The sequence below is a fragment of the Sinocyclocheilus anshuiensis genome, unplaced genomic scaffold (assembly GCF_001515605.1).
Source record: "Sinocyclocheilus anshuiensis isolate Anshui unplaced genomic scaffold, SAMN03320099.WGS_v1.1 scaffold281, whole genome shotgun sequence".
Lineage (NCBI taxonomy): Eukaryota > Metazoa > Chordata > Actinopteri > Cypriniformes > Cyprinidae > Sinocyclocheilus > Sinocyclocheilus anshuiensis.
Genome location: NW_015540849.1, coordinates 13,366 through 30,413, shown reverse-complemented (window position 1 = coordinate 30,413; position 17,048 = coordinate 13,366). Strand labels below are relative to the sequence as shown.

The following is a 17,048-nucleotide window of genomic DNA, read 5'->3' as shown; positions in this document are numbered from 1 at the left end:
GTCAAAGTGTGATCTATTCTTCTTGAACTCCTCCATTTCATTTGAAATGGCTGACAGAAAAAAAAACTGTTTTTATGTCCTCAAATCTGGCTGATATGAATTCATCCTTCTCTTTTATTTGTTTGTAAATAAATTGTGATTTAGAACTAATGTATTTTCAATTCAATATACAACCATTGTAAACAAAACAATTGCGCAGAAATTAGCAGTGCTAGTCCCATGATATGTGTGTGTGTGTGGACGCGTAATAAGTGTGTTTTGGGTTTCTCGAGGCTGTATTTTTTACTCCTGTCCGCCCACAGCAGCAAACTGCCTCTTCTAGCTCTGAAACACAAACAGAACTGAGCCACAGAGCCAGTTCTACTTTGAACATGTTTTAATGTCTTAACCACGGAGCTCCGGGTCCGGTTCGGTACCGTGCGGCGGCAGCAGTTCTGGGCGGGTTTGATGCTGCTGGACTCACGCTGAGGGAGGTGAGCTGGTGAGGAAGGAAATGGCGGCCGATCTTCATAAATATCCGTGATTTTAGGAAAAAAAAAAAAAATTTCCTGTGACTTCGTTCGGGAGATTCGTTTCTCAGAGTCGTTGATATGTCAAGACAGTTTGGGCAAATAGTTTGAATAGTGAGAATGAATGAAACACTAATGTGCGTCGTATGAAAGAAATGTAAAGTTGTAATGGGGTTTTGCAGTGAGTTTTACATTGTTTTGGTGGGTTTGGGGCGGTTTTAATGACTGTTAGAGGAGCTGGAGGCCCGTTAGCATGTTAGCATGCTAGCCCGCGTTTACGGAAATCAAACTCAACATTAAAAACACAATTAAAAAACTTTCACACGTTACACGAATACATAGAGATTTTGTGTGATTAATGGAGTTTATCCAGTGTTTTATGGTTCGATTTTGAGTACAGTAATGTTTTTTGACAGCAGGTGTTTGATATATATTATTAAAGTCATACAAATATACACCCGTCCTTCACACAGACAGGCGCGCGTGAATAACCTCATTCAGTAACTGCATCATTAATCGTTATGGTTGTTACATGTGCTTGTTGTTTTCATATGCAAATATGTTTAGTTTGTTTATGCTGCAGCGTGTGTTTTTCAGCTGTGTGGGTCTGTCTGTCTACTGCAGTGTGGGGACACTTATAAACTCCAGAAGAAACAGAAGATGTTGACAAAATGATAGCAGCTAAGGACATTCAAACAGACTTCCATCAGTAAGTACCAGACACAAACTAACTTACTCCTCCTCCAGCCAGACACTGTCTGTGTCTCCAAACCTAACTGTTCAGCATTTATGGGCATCATGGGCACATTTAACAAGAAGTCCAGCATCTGCTACAACTTGCTTACTGTGTGCTGTGTGCTTGCCTACCTAAAACAACACTGTGTTTATGTTTGTAGGAAAACAGCTCATTAAACTATATCTTGGAGTTTCAGCCCTGTATGCACACAAAACACATCTGACCTCTTGTTAGAGCTCTGTAAAAACCAACTATAAATGAGAACACCTGTAAAATACATACACCTGAAATACTCCACATACACACTGCTCTAATCACTGGTGCATTTTGTTTGTTTAGGGAAGGATACTCTCGGCTCTCGGACACTGATCTTGAAGATCTCGAGGGTCGGAATGGCAAATCTGGGAAAGGAAAGGTACCTATCAGACAGTGATCTTGTAGAAAGGCATTCAGCTCTTTTATCACACAATCAGCTTTCAAAAATACTGTTAAACAGATATGAGTAAAGCTGCGCGATTAATCACATAAAAGCGAAACTGCTATATGGTTTAGTGCGATTTGATTTAAATAAATAAATGCGTTGTGTTTCAGTGAAGTGCAGCATTTTTTTTTTTTTTACAAATCTGCAGCTCATGAGTGGTTTGCAGAAAATACTGCTCTACAAAAAATCATCTCCGCATGAGCTTTCAGTTTGGGTAGCTTATAATGCGCGTTTGGGAATGCAATATGCACCAACTGTCTTTAAACCAGCTGTTGTTAACAAAAAAGAAGATTTGAGGGCTCCCTGAGGTTTTCTGCTGAAATAAAACATTAATGGTTTAACAACAGTTGTACTGTAAAATAGTAATATTTTTCTTGTTATTGTTCTTAAATTAATTTTACTGTGAATATTGCAATAATAATGATATTCCTTATTTTGTACCTGAAGCTTTTTTTTTAAATCACATTTTAAATTGCAATGGGGATTTTTAAATCACAGTTCGAGCCATGCAGCCTTAGAAGCTTGTTTAATTAAAATTTTCTTGCTTTTTGCCATTTGTGTCTAGAAGGGGAAAAAGACCCTTGGAGACAAGTTGAAGGGGTCAGAGGTGAGAGGTCGGGTAAATGGCCACCATCAGGAGAACAACATGGAGAATCTCAGTTTGTTTGAGATTGTCAAATTGGGCAAGAGTGCCACACAGGTACCAGCATACACACGAACAACTTCAGATACACGCTGATCTGTCAGACTGTATTCATTCACAGACATACACGCTCTCTGTCTCAAAGTGCTCGGATGTATCAGAGTAAATCAGCAGTTTGTGTGGTTAGTTATTATATCCAGGTCTAACTGCAGTGAATGCTTTCTGTGTAGGCTGTGTGTGCAGGAAAGAAGGTTTAACTGAGCGAGTGTGTGTGTGTGTGTGTGTTTACTTTGTGTCTCTCTCTGTAGCCAGTGGTTGATGACTGGATTGAGTCCTATAAGACGAACAGAGACTCTGCCCTGCTGGAACTCATCAACTTCTTTATCCACTGCTCTGGCTGTAAAGGTGTGTGTGTGTTCTCTAGGTGTAAATAAGTTTACATAATTCAATCTTATATTTTGTCTTATTGAATGTGTATGCTTGTTATAGGTGCGGTGAGCTCCGAGATGTTTCGGCACATGCAGAATTCTGAGATCATCAGGAAAATGACGGAAGAATTTGATGAGGTTTGTTAATCTGTTTATACCACAGACGTTTCCATGGGTAGAATCTATGATGGGATGGAGGAGATTAGATACTGTAAATCTATATGGAAAAAGTGTGTGTGTTCAGGACAGTGGCGATTATCCGCTGGCAATGGCAGGTCCGGTGTGGAAGAAGTTTAAATTAAGCTTGTGTGAGTTCATCGCGGTCCTGGTCCGACAGTGCCAGTACAGCATAATCTATGATGAGTACATGATGGACATGGTCATCTCTCTCCTCACCGGCCTGTCAGACTCACAGGTCAGAGCGTTCAGACACACCAGTACCCTGGCAGGTGGGTGACTTTGGGCTAGGTACTGTGCAGTGTTCAGAATAACATACTACAACATAGGGGTGGGCGATATGACCAAAATCTTATATCACGATACGAGTAATTTTATTTCACGGTAACAATATATATCATGATTAGGGTTGCAAAAATCCGGGAATTTTCAAGACTGGAAACTTTCCATGGGAATTAAAGGGAATATATGGGAATTAATGGGAATAAACTGGAAATTTGCAAAATTGCAGGAACTGGAAACTTAAATGCAGTTGAGAAAAAATCATGCAGCATAATCTTGGTTAAAATAACCTGATTTAATGCAATTTCAGTTTAATTTCTACCCTAAACAAACACTGCTCAATCACATGCACACAGCACACTGCTTATTGCAGGGCTATTGAGGCCACACCCCCTACATGCACTGTGCTTTCCTACATAACATGAACAGATAATTTCTTAAATCCTGCACACAAAATATCAAAATGTCCATCTTGGTAAGTATTCATGTAAATTACATGAATATTACAAAAAATTATGTTTAAAACTTCATTGTGCTGTGTGTAATATACTGTGTAACTAAAATAGACTATACAATTGTAAAAGCAAATACACTGACTGAACAAACATTTAGGTGAGATAATAATAAAACAGAAGTCTAAAAATGACCCTTCCCCACACACAATCCCCTTAGTCACCTAAGAGGGGGATTCCCCTCCATTTTCTCTGAAGCCACACTTGCTGCATTTGAGCCCAAAGACTACATCTAAGTTTTGATATTCTAAATATATTTGACCTATGGGATTCAAGTTTAACTAGTAAATGCCAAAAAGTGTTTATACAGTAGCTAGCTAGCCAGTAAATCAAGATATGAAAAATCTAAGCGAGTTAGCACTATTTCATTGACAATTTATGAGGTATGTGCTAGCTAGCTCAAGCTGTGATGCTCTTTCTGCTAGCCAGTTTTCTGTTATCATACAGAAGTACAGTACTGGTCAAAACTTTGGACACATTACTATTTTTAATGTTTTTAAACATTACATATCTTTTGGCCATCAAGGCTTCATTTATTTGATCAAAAATGCAGAACAAAACAGTAATATTGGGCAGTATTACCGGTATTACAATTTAAAATAATGGTTTTCTGTTTTAATATACTTTAAAACAATGTGTATCTGTGATGGAAAGCTGAATTTTACATCATTACTCCAGTCTTCAGTGTCACATGATTCTTCAGAAATCATTCTAATATGCTGATTTATTATCAATTTTGGAAACAGTTGTGCTGCTTATATATTTTTTTTATTACCTGTGATTCTTTTTTCAGGATTCTTTGAAAAGAAAAAAAAAAGAAGAACAGCATTTATTTAAATTAGAAATCCTTTTTTAACAATACACTACCATTCAAAAGTTTGGGGTCAGTATCTTTTCTCTTTTAAAAAAAAAAAATTTAATACTTTTATTCAATAGTAAAGTAGTAAAGTAAAGACTTATATTGTTAGAAAATATTTCTATTTTGAATGAACACTGTTCATAAGTTTTTATTTATCAATAAATCCTGAAAAAAGCATCATAGATTCCCCCCCAAAAATCTAAAAGTCATTTTTTAAAATTTGTATTAGTTTGCATGCATGTGAGCCTATGATCAAACAAAATGTTTATATTTGTTTGTATATGATACAGTTTTATACATTTCCCCAAATTTCCAATTAATTCCCCCAAATTCCCGTAAATTCCTATAAATTCCCAGTAAGTTTCACACTTGGAATATTTCCAAAATTCCCCAGACGAAGTTCCCATGGAAAGTTTCCAGAAATTTACCAGAAATTTTCCGCCCCTTTGCAACCCTAACCAATAACCATGATATAGTCTTTATGATATCAAAAGTTTTGATACCATAGAGATTTCATAATTCTTGTCACCAGGCTAATACTAGCCTAAATTATAAATAAATAAGAAATAAGCTACATTCATTGTATAAAGTAATCAAATGTATAAAAACACTGCATATTCTGCACAGTGTAAATTAAATATATATTTCTTATTATTAAAGTTACAAAAGTGATTTAGACAAGAGCAGTGAAAGATTTTCTCTTTTGTTGTTTGACAACAGCTCATGGATCAGACAGCGCCCGGATCCAATATACTGCTACACATGTGTTTTCTTTCTCAGCTGTTTGCTTTCACTTAAGACCTAAATTACTGTGTTTACGAGGATACTTGCAAAAATGGGCATTTTGACACATACATTGTGTGTGTATTTAACCTCTAACTTAACTGTCTTCACGTGCGCGCGCCTCTCTGACAGTGCTCAGAAACAGTCTCTCAGACAGCACGCACATACACCTAAATGAGCTCTCTTTCGCTGCTGATTGTGCTTTCAGCGGCTTAAAATCACTTGTTTTAAACTGCAATGGTTAAAAACATATGCAAACGATACGTTTTCATGACCACGTAGCACAGCAATGCCATGTGAGTGACCGCGATAAAGATGATATTTGAAAACGGTTAATCTTGCCAACCGGTGTATCGCCCACCCCTACTACCACACTACTTCTACTGCATAAACATATTGTTGTGTCATGAATTTTGTCATGCAGTTTTCCATCAGTGTGTTCTTATCGATAAAGGTATGAATTATACACTGACCTTTTCTTCCACTGTATTTCAGCCATGAAACTGATGACCGCTTTGGTGAATGTTGCTCTGAATTTGAGCATTAATTTGGACAACACACAAAGACAATACGAGACAGAACGCAACAAGAGTATTGGGAAACGAGCCAATGAACGTCTGGAGCTCCTGCTGCAAAAACGCAAGGAGGTGATACACACACACGTGCACACACATACACATATATATATACTCAAAAACCTTGATTCAAACATGTCCTTTTGTAATTATTAGCTCCAGGAAAACCAGGATGAGATTGAGAACATGATGAATGCCATTTTTAAAGGAGTATTCATCCACAGATACAGGTAAGCAAACATCCCAAAATTTGACTGACTGAGTCAATAAATTCATATTTTAAAATTATGCAGGAGCTGCTTTTTCTCTTGTATTTGTGTGCAGGGATGTGATTGCTGAGATCAGGGTTGTCTGCATTGAAGAGATTGGTATGTGGATGAAGATGTACAGTGAGGCTTTTCTTAATGACAGTTACCTGAAGTACGTGGGCTGGACCATGTATGATAAGGTATCACAAACACATTCACACAGATTGGTTGTTATATACAGGTCAAACCTACCGCATCTCACGTCTCATACATTTACATAATTTTTCATTCCCCAGCAAGGTGAGGTTCGTCTGAAGTGTCTTACTGCTGTTCAGGGTTTGTATTATAGCAGAGAACTCAATGCCAGACTGGAACTCTTCACCAGCCGCTTCAAGGTGAGTCTTTCACCAGGACTCTTGCTATGGCAATACCGTCTCTAAGCGTGGATTCCTATTTATCACTGAAAAATGTATTTTCCTACCGACAGTTCTCTCATTCTTTGTCTCTGTAGGATCGAATTGTGTCCATGACTCTGGATAAGGAATATGATGTTGCCGTTCAGGCCATTAAGTTGCTGACGCTGGTCCTGCAGTGAGTTCAGCATTCAGTCTTTCTTTTCTTTTAGAGGTGTCCTTTTACTATGTGATTGTGTTTGTTTGTGCACACAGGAGTAATGACGAGGTTTTGACGGCAGAAGACTGTGAGAGCGTCTATCACTTGGTTTACTCCGCCCACCGACCGGTTGCCGTGGCAGCAGGGGAGTTTCTCTACAAAAAGTAAATGTCACACTTTTTTGTATCATAGCAAGTCTGTGCTTCATTAAATACCAGTGTAATTAAACACATTTGCCACATTACTACTTATCCATAATGCATCTGATACTCACCATGACTGACTGATTCCCCTTAAGACTGTGCATGTATGCTGGTGCTGTGTTCCCAGGTTATTCAGTCATCATGGTCCAGAGGATGAGGGGCGGCCCAGGAGAGGCAGACATTGTTTGAATGCTAACCTCATCAGAACGACTGTCTTGTTCTTTCTTGAGAGTGAGGTGTGCTTGATGTGCTCAGCGTGCTATGTCACTTCTTAATGTCTCGTTATAGAAATATTTTGACTGAGCAGGTCCTAGTATTTCACGTGTCTGTTTTCCTTCTCTGAGATTCCAGCGCATTCTATGAGAACAAATTGTGACAAAGGCAGTTAGGTTATTTTAAAAAGTAGGGAAAATAAGAATTTAGCCTAATTTATTCCTCTGAATTGAATAGTAACTGAACAAACTGTGAGACAGTAGGTTGGCTTTTTAAGATATCATGAAAGTTTGTGTGTTTTAGCTACATGAGCACGGTGCCTACCTGGTGGACAGCTTGTGGGATTGTGCGTCAGAGCTGCTGAAGGACTGGGAGAGTATGATCAGCCTGCTGCTGGATGAACCTTACCCTGGAGAGGAGGGTACATGATTATCAGTTTTTTGTGTCAGGATCAAAATTTGGCTAAAAGTCATTCTTGCCTAAACTACTTAAACACCATGATTTGTGTGTTTCAGCTCTCACTGATGCTCAGGAAGCTGCTCTGATTGAGATCATGCTTTGTGCTGTCAGACAGACTTGTGAGTGTCACCCACCCATCGGACGAGGCCCTGGCAAAAGGGTGAGACACACACATGCACACACACAATCAACATTTTGGTTTCGCCATATTAGTGAGGATGTCTCATAGATGCAAACGTTTTTAGACAGAGGTGATATTTTTTTAAGCTCCTGGCCCTGAACCTAATCCAAAAAGTTATTACTGGATAAAATTTTGGCATGAAATAAAAATTCACCCTATCTATTTTCGAAATCTGTTATTGATCTTATGGTGAATGACTTGTCCATGCATGTGGTTCATTTAAAGGGGTCCTATTATGCTCTTTTACAAAGTCTTGATTTTGCTTTGGGGGTGTACTAGAACATGCTCTCATGCTTGGTGGTTCGAAAAACACATTATTTTTCACATAATTTACATTATTAAAATACCTTTCTCCCCATCCTGGCACAAACGGCTCGATTAGTTCCGACTTTGATGAAGGTCCGCCTTCCGAAAAACAAAATGTGTTGTGATTGGTTAGCTGTCCCAGTGTGTTGTGAGCGGCGAACAGCTTAGACGGTGTTTCAGTACTGCCACGCCCCTTGCTCCGTCTTTCAACAAAAGCTTTTTGGCGAATCCGGCAGGCATTGTACGCCCTCATGTTGTGGAAGCTGTCTTCAGTAAAATGTACGGCACACAATAACAAACTGGGGTGATAATGCGCAGGGACAGAGTTAAAAAATAAATTGCAACCACTGTTTCCTGACATCATCCGCTTTCGGAAGCCCAAACAAAGACGTTTGGGCACGGAGGTGAAAAAAACAGCGTTTCAGGCGGTTACGCACCAGACGAGAAGCACAGCGTCACGTCGTGCCACATCTTTAAAATTCAAATACATTATTTTCTATGAGTGTAAGCACACCGGTAGCGCCGTTCGGCATTTATGCCCAAACATACACACAACACACTGACTAAAATGAAAAAAGTGAAAAAGCATAATAGGACCCCTTTAAATCATTTTTTTCTTGCTTTTTTCTGGTGACGTATGCTGGACTTCTCTAATCATTTAGTCCACTTAAACCATGCATGTTTCGTACACTTGGCTAAATGGTCACATTCAGATCTGCCTCCATCCACCTGATGGATAGAACCAAGTCCCTGTTCTATATTGATTATTTTTCGATAATCTGTTCCGATCACTCTGATGTACATCATAATATGGAAGAAACCTGTTGCTATTTCTTTCATTACAACTCTGAAGCAAACACATTTGGCCGATTGTTCTTTGCAAATAGAGAGGCCACTTATGTTGTCACATGTTCTTTTTTTGGCATTTTTACTATATTTGTGAAGACATTTTCAAAACTTTGCTTATCACAAAACCGTAGCCAAACCTGTAACTCGTGCACACACAAATATTTTCAATCCAGAAAATCATGTAAATCATGTTAAAGGAAATAGATCAAATAATTTTCTAAACCACCCATAAATAAAAATTCTGTCATTATTTCCTCATTTTCATGTTGCTTCAAATGTGTATGCTGTTTCTTATTCTGGCACAGGTTCTAACAGCTAAAGAAAAGAAAACCCAGCTGGATGATCGAACAAAGATCACAGAAATATTTGCTGTGGCTCTGCCTCTGTTACTGGCTAAAGTGAGTGATTCTGTGCCTTTCCAGATGTGTGTAATGCATCAGTTGAATAACAAACAAATTTAAATTATGTAAATGTAAATATCACTTAAATTGCAGTCATTAATCCTCAACACTTTGTGTGTGTTTTTGGGATTGCAAGAAAAATTTCATTGCAATATTGTTTGGCTTTTTGGGGATAAAGCAGTGGCCCAAAACTCACTGCATACAGATATTCCAAATAAGTGATTGTAATCTGAATAAGGATGGTAACCAAGTGATTTCTGAAAAAACTCTTTCAAACTTCTTTCTCTCTCTCTTTCTCAGTATTCAGTGGACCCAGACAAGGTCACTAATCTGTTGCAGTTTCCTCAGTATTTTGATCTAGAGATCTACACAACTGGTCGGCTGGAGAAGGTAATTATTCACATACCAAAAAAAAAAAAAATGTACCACATAGTACACTAAATATTGTGCTTATAAAATAAAAGTAACTTTTAACATGAAGAAAGTTTACAATAGTAGTAACATATTTTTGAATCAATACACAAAGTCAAGAAATGATAGATAGTTAATGTTTTGTTGTAGTAGTTCTATAAGTAATTCTTGCGCTGATGTCCTGCAGCATCTGGATGCTTTGCTGCGCCAGGTCCGTGATGTGGTGGAGAAGCACACAGACACAGATGTATTAGAGGCATGTTCCATGACATTCCATGCACTGTGCAATGAGGAATTCACCATCTATAACCGTGTAGATATTGTCCGCAGCCAGATGATTGATGAACAGATTGACAAGTTCCACCGTCTGTTGGAGGACGTCCTGCAGGAGGTGTGTGTGGTAATTTTCTCTGTAACTGTTCTTTGTGATTTCACCAGTTTCAACTTTAACGGTTTTGTTTCTTTAAGGGAGAAGAACCTGATGAAGATGATGCCTATCAAGTTTTGTCAACACTCAAAAGAATCACAGCCTTCCACAAGTAAGAACACACTTTTCGCTAAAACTGAGAAATTCCAAAGGTCCTAAAACAGATTTAAAAAAAAAACATTTTGGAGTTAAATAAATACGTCTGTACATGTTTTGTGAGGTTCACATTCATAGACCAGTGGACTTTCTTCATCGTAACACGTGTGTGTGCCTGTGATTGTGCTCCTTGCAGTGCCCATGACCTCACTAAATGGGACCTTTTCACCAGCAACTACAAACTTTTGAACTCTGGCCTGCAAAACGGAGATATGTCTGAGCAGGTACTGACTACTGATCCAGGGGCTCAACTCATTTTAGTTCACTGGCCGGGTTGCATGCCTTATACATGCTCTTCTGCAGTGAAATGTTGTTCTGAACCAACTAGGCTTGCCGCGATAGACGGTGCTGACGGTGATACCGTTGTTAAGCTGCAACACCGGTTACGTCACTTGCCCACCGCGGCACCGACCCCCACCGTCGTTTTGATTTTTTTATAGTAATAAAAATCATTTAGTTGAGTAAAAGAACAGTCACTACAATTAAAAACTGAACGCGGCTGCTCAATGCAGCGTGCCGAACGACAGTCGCGTTCAGATCAGTCACAGATCAGATTTAATTTCTCCAGTGAGGAGAGTGAGTCGAGCTGACTGACAAGAAGAGTGAGGTGAGACAGACAAGACGATCGCGGATGATTTAGTTTCGAAACGAAATGCAAAAGCGCCTGTTTGGCAGTATTTTGGATTTTGAAAAGCCTGTTGACTTCTGTTGTTTATCTGAGGTGATTTTGTAAGTTTTTTAAACATTCGTTTCTTATTTAATTGGTTGAAAGTAAAATGCGCACGCCGCTTTTGCAAGCTATTTAAAAGCAAAGGAAAGCGAGGAAAAGAGGGAACACCCCTGCCCCCACGGTGATACCGGTGTTATTGGTGTTGTCACACGTCGATTAACCGGTGGAAAAATTTCCTCACAGTCACAACCCTAGAACCAACTTAATGACCAGTAATGGCATAAAATGGAGCACATTAACAAGAGAACATTAACAAAAAGTTAGACCTGCAAAACAATGTAACAGACAGCATCAAATCAATTTTTTTTATTAATATAATATTCTATTTTTAGCTAGCAGTACAGATAAGCCCCTTAAATTAAAACTAATTGTCAATGAATTCAATTCTTCTTTTTTTTTCTAAAAGCAGGCCCTACTACACTTCTCTACAGGCCATATTTGGTCTGTGGGCCATGTGTTTGATTTATATTGTTTTGTTTTGCCTTTATAGATCGTGGCACATGCACTCCAGTGCACTCACTATGTCATACTCTGGCACTTGGCTAGGGTCTCGGAGGGCAGTGCCAGTAAGGTACAACACACACATACACGCCCAGACCTGTGTTGAGACTGTCATTTGTGAGCGTTTAGTCACACTCTCGTCCTGTTTCAGGATGATATGGTGCTGTTGCGGAGACAAGTGAGAGCCTTCTGTATGATGTGTCAGAGGTACCTGAATAGCATCAGCACTGTTGTCAAAGAACAGGTGAGTCTGACCTGCCACACCAAGCCCCTACATCCTTTAATGTATAGGTGATTCTGGGAAAATGAACTGTGTGTTATTGTGTGTTGCAGGCCTTCACCATTCTCTGCGATGCACTCCTGATCTTCAGTTATCAGATTGTAGCGTCGGGGCGGGAAGCTTTAGAGCCCTTGGTGTTCAGTCCAGATGCATCCTTACAGAGCGAACTACTCAACTTCATCCATGATCACGTGTTTGTTGACCAGGACGAGGACAGCAGCACAGGTAAATGACAAATAGGACAGAAGACTGCTCTGATTCACTTCAAGGTGGCAGTGAGGAACACTACTGTGAATTTGAGTGTATAACAGCAAGTATGCAGTCTATGCTCCAGAGACGAGATCAGCTGTTGACTTATAATGTGTAGTTGTGTAATTTGTACACGCCTAATAGCACAAAATAAATGTTTCAGCAGCCTGACATAGCAATATGGCTCATCAAATGGTTTGAGTTTGGAGTGGGACTGCTGTTTTATCAAACACTGTTTGAATTGGATACATATGGACTTGTTTTATGATGCCTTTGTTACCTTTTTAGACCTTCTAAATTTTGGTTACCTGGACTTTAAGTGGAGGGACAGAAACCGCTCAGGTTTCATTTAAAACATCTTAATTTGTGTTTTGAAAATTAACCAAAATCTTATGGGTTTGAAATGACATGAGGGTGAGAAAATTGTGACAGAATTTTCATTTTTGGGTGAACTATCCCTTTAAGAAACCTCTTAGGAAACAATGCTGCTGTTGGAACAGAAATGAGATGCTGCACCTTTTATGATGAGAAGTAATCTATTAAATAAATAAAAAAAAATAATTTTAATTTAACACACTACCAGTCAAAAGTTTGGTTAATTAAATTACTTTCTTTTTTTTTTACAGTATATTATTATTACAGTTATTATCATTATTATATTCTGCACAATTGTTGACTGCTTTTTTTTTACTATCCAGTCAAATTCATTCAATTCATTTTTGGTTGTGTTTTGCAGATGACGAGGCTGGTAAGATTGAGGCGCTCCACAGACGCAGGAATTTACTGGCCGCCTTCTGCAAATTAATCATCTACAATGTGGTAGAGATGAAGACAGGAGCAGATATCTTTAAACAATACATGAGAGTGAGTCTCATTTATGTTGTAACATTCCTCTGTGTTTGTTACTTGATGCTTACATTGACTCCCTGTCTCTGTCTGTGTGTAGTACTATAATGATTACGGTGATATCATTAAGGAGACCATGAGTAAAGCACGTCAGATCGACCAGATTCAGTGTGCCAAGACTCTGATCCTCAGCTTGCAGCAGGTGAGGCAACACTTCTCTCCATACTCAGACCAGCTCTCCCAGCTACACTGAATAACAGAAGTGTGATGTTTGTGTTTCAGCTGTTTAATGAGATGCTGAATGATCTGGGCTGTAACTTCGATCGGTCCGCATCAGCATTCTTTGGGATTAAAGAACTGGCCCGACGCTTCTCACTCACGTTTGGACTCGATCAAATCAAAACCAGAGAGGCCATTGCAATGCTCCACAAGTAAGAAAATGTAAACACAGTTGCTGTAAAGTCCCAGCTGTGTTCTGGTTCTTGATCTCGAATCGTTGGATGGGAGCTCCAGCCACTTATGTATTTAAAACTATTATATCAGAATTGAATTCTGGCACCAGCATTAAAATTAGAACCATTTCAGTGGAAAAGGGGCAAATATATGTCTAGTCACAGAGTGTGTGTTTTCTGTGTTTAGGGATGGAATAGAATTTGCCTTTAAAGAACCCAGTCCACAGGGGGAGGGCGGCCCTCCTCTCAACCTTGCATTCCTTGACATCCTCAGTGAGTTTTCCTCCAAACTACTGAGGCAGGACAAGAAGACTGTGTAAGACACTCACATTGAGAATCCCTGCTGTCTCAGATCCCTCAGAAACCCAAGTATTTATATTCATGATGCAGTATTTTTTGGAAGCCATTAGTTTCATTTAGGCACTATTTGCATTGTAATATGGTGTAATATGGATAAAGGTTGCAAAACACTGGCCATTTTGCTAAATTTCCCCATTTTTTTTTTTTTTTTTACTAAAGTGAAAACCAGCACACAAATGTATTTGAAAAATAATACATTTGAACCAGTAAATTTGACTAAAATACTGTATATAAATTAAAATATTTAAAAAACATGTTTTTGTTGTCAATGAGAAATTAATAACAAAACAGCTCAGAAAACGGCTGATTTTTTTTGTACCATTCATTAAAAAGGCTTCATTGTGTAAAAACAGTAGAAAAAAGTTTGACACCTAATGCAAGCATTGCATTGTTGCTATGCTTTGAACAATGTTTTTAAATGTATGTATGTTTAAATTTTCAGGGCATGTAAGCCTTTTCCCGTCACTAGACATAAATAAAAAAAATTAACTTTCTAAATAGATAAATTGGTTTGAAATGTGTTAACTGTGTCAGCATGTTGGTGGCATTTTTTGTGACTCTGGCAGATAATATGCATTTTTTCCCCAACAAAGCTGTTGTTGTGATAAATATCAGTGTCAGCTGCTGTTATGTGTAGTTTTTACCCGTATTTGTAAAATGCAATACAAATGTTGAAATTCTGTTACACTGGGTCTCTGAAGGTTAATGGTGTTCTTTCTTTTAAATTAGTATCTCTATTGAAGTATATTTATGTTTTTTGTTTGACCTCCGATCTCTCCCATCAGGCACCTGTATCTAGAGCGGTTTATGACCTTTCAGATGGCCCTGCAGAGGGATGACTGCTGGTTACCGCTCATCTCCTACCGTAACTCTCTGCAGACGGGCGCTGATGATGACACTCTGTCTGTCATCAGCGGTATGAGCAGCAGGAGCTCCGCCCGCAGTCGCAGGAGCAAACCACCTGCCGCCAGCAAGAGAAAACTACCCGAGGGTACATATGCATTGAATCGTAATTATATGATTAATTATAATCTTTATAGATTAATCTATAATCTTTAGGGTAAAACTGACTTCCTGTTTCATTGTCTTCTCTCTATGTCTGTCTCTCAGAGGAGAGTAGCTGTAGCAGCAGTGATGTGAGCATGTGGGTAAATTGTGAGCAGAGTGGCCCGCACACTCCTGTAATGATGTCATCACCCCACATCGTCTCTACTGTCCTGCGGGATGCAAAGAAGCTCCGCCCTGAGCAGGGGTACATGGGAGTTTACAGCATGAGCAACGAAACGCCACACACACCTCTGCAGCCGCAGCACCAACACATGGACTACAAGTAAGCACACAAACACTAAAATTTTTCCACATACTGTCTCTAACACACACACACACACACTCTCATTAGTAAAAAGTTGATTGAGAGCTGTTTTATTTTCAGTTCTCAGGTCACGTGGATGATGGCCCAGAAACAGCAGCAGGAAAGAGCAAGCCTGCAGTACGGCAAGATGAGAGGCCACATTCAGCACACCATGTTAGTACACATTTACATACATATATTGGGATCAGTATGATTTTTTTTTTTTTTATATATAGAAATTAATACTTTTTTTCAGCAATGATGCAGTAAATTGATCAAACGTGACATTGAAGACATTTATAATGTTACAAAATGATTTCTGTTTCAATTGAATGTTGTTCTTTTGAACTTTCTATTCATCAAAGAATCCTTAAAAACGTGTATAACTGTTTACACCAAAATATTAAGCTGTTTTCGACATTCATAATAACAACAGTTTCTTGAGTGTCAAATGAGCGTATTAAAAGTATCACGTGACATTGAAGAATGAAAAAAATCGCTGCTAATCATTTAAAATATATTCAAATAGAAAAATTGTTTACTATATATTTTTTAATATTACTGTATTTTTCATCAAGTAAATGCTGACTTGCTGAGTGCAAGCGGTTTATTTCAATAACATTTAAAAAATCCTACCGACTTTTGAATGGTAGTGTATATACACATAGTGATGCACCTTTATGGATTTTCTGGCCTGATTATCAATTACTTGTGATTTGATATAATTTCACCTTTTGCATTTTAATGCTATTTTGTTGACAAAGTAGCATTGCTCCGTTTTATGGTTTTTGAATAGGGCTGCCACAGTAACGAGATTTGAACATTTTTGATTGTGGTCACCAGGCCTCAAAATCTCATATGGTCGTTTGCATTCTTGCACTCATATTGAATTTTTTAAACATTTGCTTGTTTGCCAGTCGGCGTGGCAGTGGGCTGATGGAGGATGATGAGGAACCGATTGTAGAGGATGTGATGATGTCATCAGAGGAACGACTGGACGACCTTAACGAGGGCATGGACTTCGACACCATGGACATTGATCTGGTAGGAATCAGAACTCAGGAAAGCATAATATCAACCAGTGAAAACCCTTTCTAACGCAAAGATTCGCTGTCACTCAATCAGGTGCAGAGTCACAATGATAGCATTGCTCAGATCTTCACATAATCCATCTAATCCGGTTTCCTTCGGATGCGAGGTCGAGAGAAAACACATTTTGTGTGTCATTGTTTTTAACTTAACCTTACCTTTTTTGTTTTTCTGAAGCCTCCATCCAAAAACCGCAAGGAGAGATCAGAGCTGAAACCAGACTACTTTGACCCTGCCTCCATCATGGATGACTCTGTAAGCCTTCTTTCATCTGCCTGTTTATTCATTCATTTATTAATCCACTTTATAATTTATTCATTAGATGTGCTTGTTAGAAATCCCTTAGATTTACATTAAAGGAGGAACCAGAGGATTATGTGCTTTTTTTTTAATCTTGTGCCAGTAAGCACCCGCGCAGCGTTGTGGCAGTTTTTGTTTAATTTTATTTTTTTCACAGAACTTCAAAAATCGAATTTGTTTGATTGTTCTCTCTGTCCATTTACTCGTCGCTGTAAACTGACAGATGAGATGCTAAGGAAGAACACAGCACTAAAGACCCATTCATGCCAATAACGATTTGTGACCCTGGACCGCAAAACCAGTCTTAAGTAGCTTGGGTATATTTTTAGCAATAGCCAAAAAAACATTGTATGGGTTAAAATTATCTTTTTTCTTTTATGCCAAAAATCATTAGGATATTAAGTAAAGATCATGTTCCATGAAGATATTTTGTACATTT

At 38.6% G+C, this 17,048-nt stretch overlaps 1 protein-coding gene across 10 annotated transcripts in view; it reads left to right on the top strand.

Moving 5' to 3' along the window:
• Positions 1–247: 247 nt before the first annotated feature.
• The window catches only part of LOC107687653 (cohesin subunit SA-2-like), a 20,044-nt gene continuing 3,243 nt past the window's right edge, over positions 248–17,048 (top strand). The window contains exons 1-33 of one of the 10 annotated variants that reach the window (XM_016485056.1): positions 248–473; positions 1,134–1,218; positions 1,585–1,660; positions 2,292–2,426; positions 2,678–2,774; positions 2,859–2,935; positions 3,042–3,246; positions 5,906–6,057; positions 6,142–6,215; positions 6,310–6,433; positions 6,530–6,628; positions 6,745–6,824; positions 6,902–7,009; positions 7,176–7,284; positions 7,565–7,682; positions 7,777–7,880; positions 9,362–9,454; positions 9,758–9,847; positions 10,056–10,259; positions 10,337–10,407; positions 10,588–10,675; positions 11,672–11,752; positions 11,834–11,926; positions 12,016–12,187; positions 12,948–13,075; positions 13,158–13,259; positions 13,340–13,488; positions 13,697–13,825; positions 14,655–14,860; positions 14,980–15,199; positions 15,302–15,394; positions 16,138–16,264; positions 16,487–16,564. In XM_016485056.1, the coding sequence (XP_016340542.1) occupies positions 1,181–1,218; positions 1,585–1,660; positions 2,292–2,426; positions 2,678–2,774; positions 2,859–2,935; positions 3,042–3,246; positions 5,906–6,057; positions 6,142–6,215; positions 6,310–6,433; positions 6,530–6,628; positions 6,745–6,824; positions 6,902–7,009; positions 7,176–7,284; positions 7,565–7,682; positions 7,777–7,880; positions 9,362–9,454; positions 9,758–9,847; positions 10,056–10,259; positions 10,337–10,407; positions 10,588–10,675; positions 11,672–11,752; positions 11,834–11,926; positions 12,016–12,187; positions 12,948–13,075; positions 13,158–13,259; positions 13,340–13,488; positions 13,697–13,825; positions 14,655–14,860; positions 14,980–15,199; positions 15,302–15,394; positions 16,138–16,264; positions 16,487–16,564 (3,720 nt within the window). In that variant the 5' untranslated portion in view covers positions 248–473; positions 1,134–1,180. The other 9 variants (XM_016485058.1, XM_016485053.1, XM_016485054.1 and 6 more) reach the window with 9 other exon arrangements.